The sequence below is a fragment of the Adiantum capillus-veneris genome, chromosome 26 (assembly GCF_014529385.1).
Source record: "Adiantum capillus-veneris isolate H3 chromosome 26, ASM1452938v2, whole genome shotgun sequence".
Lineage (NCBI taxonomy): Eukaryota > Viridiplantae > Streptophyta > Polypodiopsida > Polypodiales > Pteridaceae > Adiantum > Adiantum capillus-veneris.
Genome location: NC_140956.1, coordinates 130,804,174 through 130,808,942, shown reverse-complemented (window position 1 = coordinate 130,808,942; position 4,769 = coordinate 130,804,174). Strand labels below are relative to the sequence as shown.

Genomic DNA, 4,769 nt, shown 5'->3' with positions numbered 1-4,769 from the left:
AGAGAGAGAGAGAGCTCTTAGCTTCACATTGAGACATGCTCTCTACGTTAGCTCTTAGTGTCACGGATGCACGCTCTTAGGAAAGCCTAGAAGGTCCTAGGAGAGCTTGTACTAACATGGCTTATGTCAACATCCATGTGTCATGTGTCATGCCTACTACGCCATGTATCACCATACATGCGCACCATATGACATGCATGTCATGCCATGTGGCACACTCTTGTATTGTCAGGTATCCCTCTTAACCTCCCTAAGCACTAGGATAAGTGAAGGTCTTGAACTACAAGCCCCTCAACCTTGCCAAATGACATGCATGGCATGCCATGTGGCACACTCTTGTATTGTCAGGTATCCCTCTTAACCTCCCTAAGCACTAGGATAAGTGAAGGTCTTGAACTACAAGCCCCTCAACCTTGCCAAGGGACACCTCCCTAAGCATTAGGATAAGTGACGGTCTTGGACTATGGGCCCCTCAACCTCGATCGTGAGCTCCTTCGAGGTAAATCCTCTTCCAATTTCTATCTTGTGTTTGAGTCTTGTTCTATGTGAGGGTCAAGCAAGGGGATCACGTGGACATAGTCCCTCCGCCCTCTCCAATGAAGATTGAGTGGCTCTTGCTTGGTTTGAAGCTACGTTGTGGAGTGCATTAAAAATAGTGCGTGCATGTGTGTTGCGCATGCGCACAAGCATGGGCGAGAGAGAGAGAGAGAGAGAGAGAGAGCATAGAAACCCCCACACACATACACAGTGAGATTAGATTTAGAATAATGCACCAGCATAAACAATTTGTATGCTTTCATAAAAACTTATTCAATACATCCACTTCAAATGCACTCCGTTCTAATGGAGAAAAGAAGTGAGAAGTAAAAGAATGGCCTAGGATTGAATAATTTCTCTCTAAACAGCTCAGGCATCCCTAGCAATGATGCTGATAATATACATGCCACATGCCCACCACCCACATTGCATGCAACATATATGCATGGTAATACTAATCTTGCAAGGGAACCATGATCTCACTCTCGCCTGCATAGTTCAATTTCTGACAAACAGCTGTCAATCTGTGTATAAGGTGATGCCATTACCAAGGTGCAGCTCTCCCTTCGGTTGAAGATAAGGATCGTAGCCTGGCATAAAGCATGCAGATGTTGAGCTGCTTCGCCTTAATCCATCATGCCTATCAAACGCTGAGGCTTCATAATCTGATGTTGGAGACATAGGAAAATGAATGATCGGAGCTTGATTCTGTGGCTCAGGTCTCCAAGGGTGATATGGAGGCTGATGTGCGACATCTTCATATAAGCCAGGATAAGGTCTCCCACTAAAAGGGCTTTGCAAGGCAGCCTCACATACGTCCTCCATGTATGAAGTGGTGTGTTCTTCATCATTGATCTGTTGCTTTGCTAGATTCAGTGCCATCAAAATGCTTCCCAATTTCCCGCTCTTGTCATCGACAAGGCTAAGAACAGCATCGCTAATGGGAGCTGGCAGGTACCTGCCATATTCTCCACCATAAGCTGTGCTAATTGGTCCTCTTGAGAAAGGTGCTTCTGTTGGTGGCACATAATGCATGCGCTGAAGAGGATCACCAGTCGTATAGGCCCACTCATATGAATATCCAGCTCTGGGAAAGAGTCCTGGATGCATATGATTATGGCCAAGTCCGAGAGCACTTTCTCTGACAGGTGGAGCCACATCTCTAGGCAATAGCCCCGTTACCATTTTTTCATCGACCGGATGTAGTCTCTCCCCACTATGAGCGCCCTTGTCTCCTAATCCAGAAGGGGTCTGTGCACTCTCATCCAGGTAAAGCCCCTTTGAGTTTTTAACATTGCTGACATGAGATGATGATGCTTCATTTGGAAGAGGAGCACACAAGGGACCAGCCAGAAAACTCGAAGTTGCGGCCCTGTTTGACTCTGTTTCTTCATCTGAAGGAGCTACCTTCACTTGGGATTCAGAAGACGAACGATCTGCACAGTCTATATCTGGTTTGCCTTCAGCTGACAAAACTCCTTGCCCCTCGAGATGCTTTGAAGAGTCACCAGATATTTCAGAAGGCTGGCTAATGTTGCTCTGCTCACCCACCTGATCCCGCAGAGTATGTGGATGTTCTTCCAAGGCATCAGTCAACACACCTTGCTCATAATTGTTTGCCTTTTCCCATTCAGTAACCCCTTGTTTTCCCACCTCGGAGTTGTCATTTCTCAAGGAGCCCTCGTCCTTGCTCACCCCAACTTTCTCCACCTCAGAGTTCTCGCTTCTCGAAGAGTCCATCGACGTAATCTGTTTTTTATATAATGAGCTATCTTCCCCTCCTAGTCCAAATCTCGCACCTTCCAAATGTGATGCTTCCATGACACTCCCTTGGTGGCTCTCGTTGTGTACTTGAGAGGACTCTTCACCAGAAGAATTCTCAGATTCACCATCCTTTGAGCTACTCAACTGTGCAGCTTCTTCACTCTCAGAGCTCCCTGATATCGAAGAAACAGCTGTCATAACCTCGTCCATGGCAACACCTTTGGCTCTCAAGACTTCGAGCACCTCCTTCATCGCTACCTCCGCCTTTTTCCTTTGCTCTATTTCTGCATCAAGTCGGCTCTGCAGCTCAGAAACCTGACCAACAAGCAGAATGCAGATTCAAAATTATGCCTCAAGTTCAAACTTGAACATGTGCATGTAAGACATTTCTACATGCGACATTGTAAGAAATAGAATAATAATAACCTACCTTAAGTGCAATTTTCTGTGTATGCTGACGGGCTTCTTTGGAGGCAGCTCGTTCTGATAACAACCTTGCTCTCAACGATTCTATAGTTGCTATAGAGGCACCACCGACGACCATCCTGTGGAAGAAAGACAATTTTGAATGTAACCTCTGATAAGGAAGTGTCATACCTCACTAAAGGTGTGCAAAACTTCAGAACAAACAGTCAATTCCACTCAAGCAAAAGTAGCAATGTGGCTGATTTCACAGGTGAAGGGTTCTACATAAAGATAATGCTCATTTTCTCTGGCAGTTTCACATACCCTGTAGAGAGGTCTATTACATGAATCTGTTCCTGTGCTCTAACCCATGTGGCACAAATGAGCCAGTTTTGTTAAAAGAAATGTCCTCTTATCTCTAATGCACTGTCATGGAGTCACTTCCTCAATCTAACCCAAACAAAAAACAGACTTTGCCAAATTACCTCTCAGACAAAACAGACGAGCTACACAACCTCACAATACACAGTAGCATTACATAAAAGAAACGACTTTTGTGAACTTTGGTGAACTTTTTCTCCCTTCAGAGTACGCTTCTGTGAAATGAATGGCCTGCATATATACAGCAATCTTGGCACAATGTAGGCTTTCCTCGATTTCTGTCACAATAAGGTCTTAACTTCATCCTTTCTCATGTGGTCACTTTAAGTGGATTAGCAAGCTGCTTCTTTTCTCAGTAACATACAACTTGCAGGGGCGATAATTAGCCAATGACAAATTTGCACTGTGATTAAGGTGGATACCAAACTGAAATGCTGAAAAAAAGAGTGGTAGATGACCTTTCAGGAGCTTGAGCCTCGGCCCCCATCGCTTCTTGACAGTCGACCATCATCCAAGCACACCTATAACATGGTGTTGCCACCAAGAAGCTAGAGCATCTTCGACACAAGTGGGCTATGCCTCCTGCAAAACACTAAAATCGACTCAGAACAAGGACATTTGCATGCACGTTTTTAAGAGTCCCTTGCAGATCCAGGTCAGAAAAGTTGCTTCTGATGCAAAATGCGTAGAATACCTGGCTGCAGAAGCTAATCGCTCTCTCTCTCTCTCTCTCTCTCTCTCTCTCTCTCTCTCTCTCTCTCTCTCTCTCTGTGTGTGTGTGTGTGTGTGTGTGTGTGTGTGTGTGTGTGTGTGTGGCACTCACATTGCGCGGGCATACGCGCGCACAAACGGAATGAGCGCAACAACAGTAACAAGCAGTTTGATACTCACAGTCAGATGTAAATTTATCCCTTCTCAAAATGAAGATGAAGCGCTAATGGTTTACAACCTAGACTCGCTGTAGCTATCAAGAATCATCACGTCGCGACTCGCTACTCTGCTCTGCACAATGCGGATAGGACAGATTCAGGAAGCAAGGGGAGAGAATGCAGACAGGACAGGAGTCAGGAAAAGGGGAGAGAGAGAGAGAGAGAGAGGAACCAACATTGCGGTGCGCGGCTCGCACGAGCGCGCGCGCGCGCGTGTGTGTGTGAGGGAGGGAGAGAGAGAGAGAGAGAGAGAGAATCTTACAGGACGAGGAGGTGAGGTAGGCGATGGTGCTCGAGGCCACTCCTACAAGAAAGTCGCATCAATGTCTGTCCGTTGTCTGCATGTGGGGGGAGAGAGAGTGTGTGTGTGTGTGTGTGTGAGAGAGAGAGAGAGAGAGAGAGAGGATAGGTCTTATAGCTCTAAAAGAGAGGGAGTATATTAACATGGGGGCCGGGGCCCCAAAATTGGAGGGAGGGTCACTCTCATCTCAACCTGATAATGTGGCTAATTGTATAGGGCTAGTAGAAAGAGAAAGGCTGAGGGAAAGGAGGGAGGTCGTGCATGGCCTAGGCCTAGTCGGTTCCCTCAGGAAATTTGACACACTGTCTTCAACTTCCTGGGAAGACTCAATTATTACCTTGACTCTAAGACACCGTTCAGACTGTGCAGCTGAATGTCCCGGACAAAGGTGTGCATAAAATAGATGCTCCATACCTAGATGGGGTGGAAAGTTGAAACTACCCATGGAAGAA

General features: G+C 46.2%; 1 protein-coding gene across 10 annotated transcripts; it reads right to left on the bottom strand.

The window, feature by feature from the left end:
- Nucleotides 1–778: 778 nt before the first annotated feature.
- Nucleotides 779–4,424, bottom strand: LOC147424213 (uncharacterized). Of its 10 annotated transcripts, none has more exons than XM_086501238.1 (5): nt 4,279–4,424; nt 3,979–4,089; nt 3,546–3,679; nt 2,732–2,846; nt 779–2,616 (listed from the first exon to the last, which is right to left on the bottom strand). In XM_086501238.1, the coding sequence occupies exons 3-5, from the start codon at nt 3,596–3,598 to the stop codon at nt 1,057–1,059; spliced, it is 1,728 nt and encodes a 575-aa protein (XP_086357364.1). In that variant the 5' UTR covers nt 3,599–3,679; nt 3,979–4,089; nt 4,279–4,424; the 3' UTR covers nt 779–1,056. The 10 variants fall into 10 exon arrangements, with proteins under 10 accessions (XP_086357364.1, XP_086357366.1, XP_086357370.1 ...); XM_086501240.1 differs by having other exon boundaries at nt 3,546–3,669; XM_086501244.1 differs by having other exon boundaries at nt 3,546–3,669; nt 3,979–4,084; nt 4,279–4,415.
- Nucleotides 4,425–4,769: the final 345 nt, after the last annotated feature.

What these genes read in the sequence shown, in the direction of transcription:
- LOC147424213 (XM_086501238.1), bottom strand. Translation starts at nt 3,598, where the DNA reads ATGATGGTCGACTGTCAAGAAGCGATGGGGGCCGAGGCTCAAGCTCCT. An exon ending in GAGGCTCAAGCTCCTGAAAG is followed by an intron (nt 2,847 to 3,545) that starts GTCATCTACCAC and finishes TTTCTTCCACAG; the next exon opens with GATGGTCGTCGGTGGTGCCT. An exon ending in CACAGAAAATTGCACTTAAG is followed by an intron (nt 2,617 to 2,731) that starts GTAGGTTATTAT and finishes CTTGTTGGTCAG; the next exon opens with GTTTCTGAGCTGCAGAGCCG.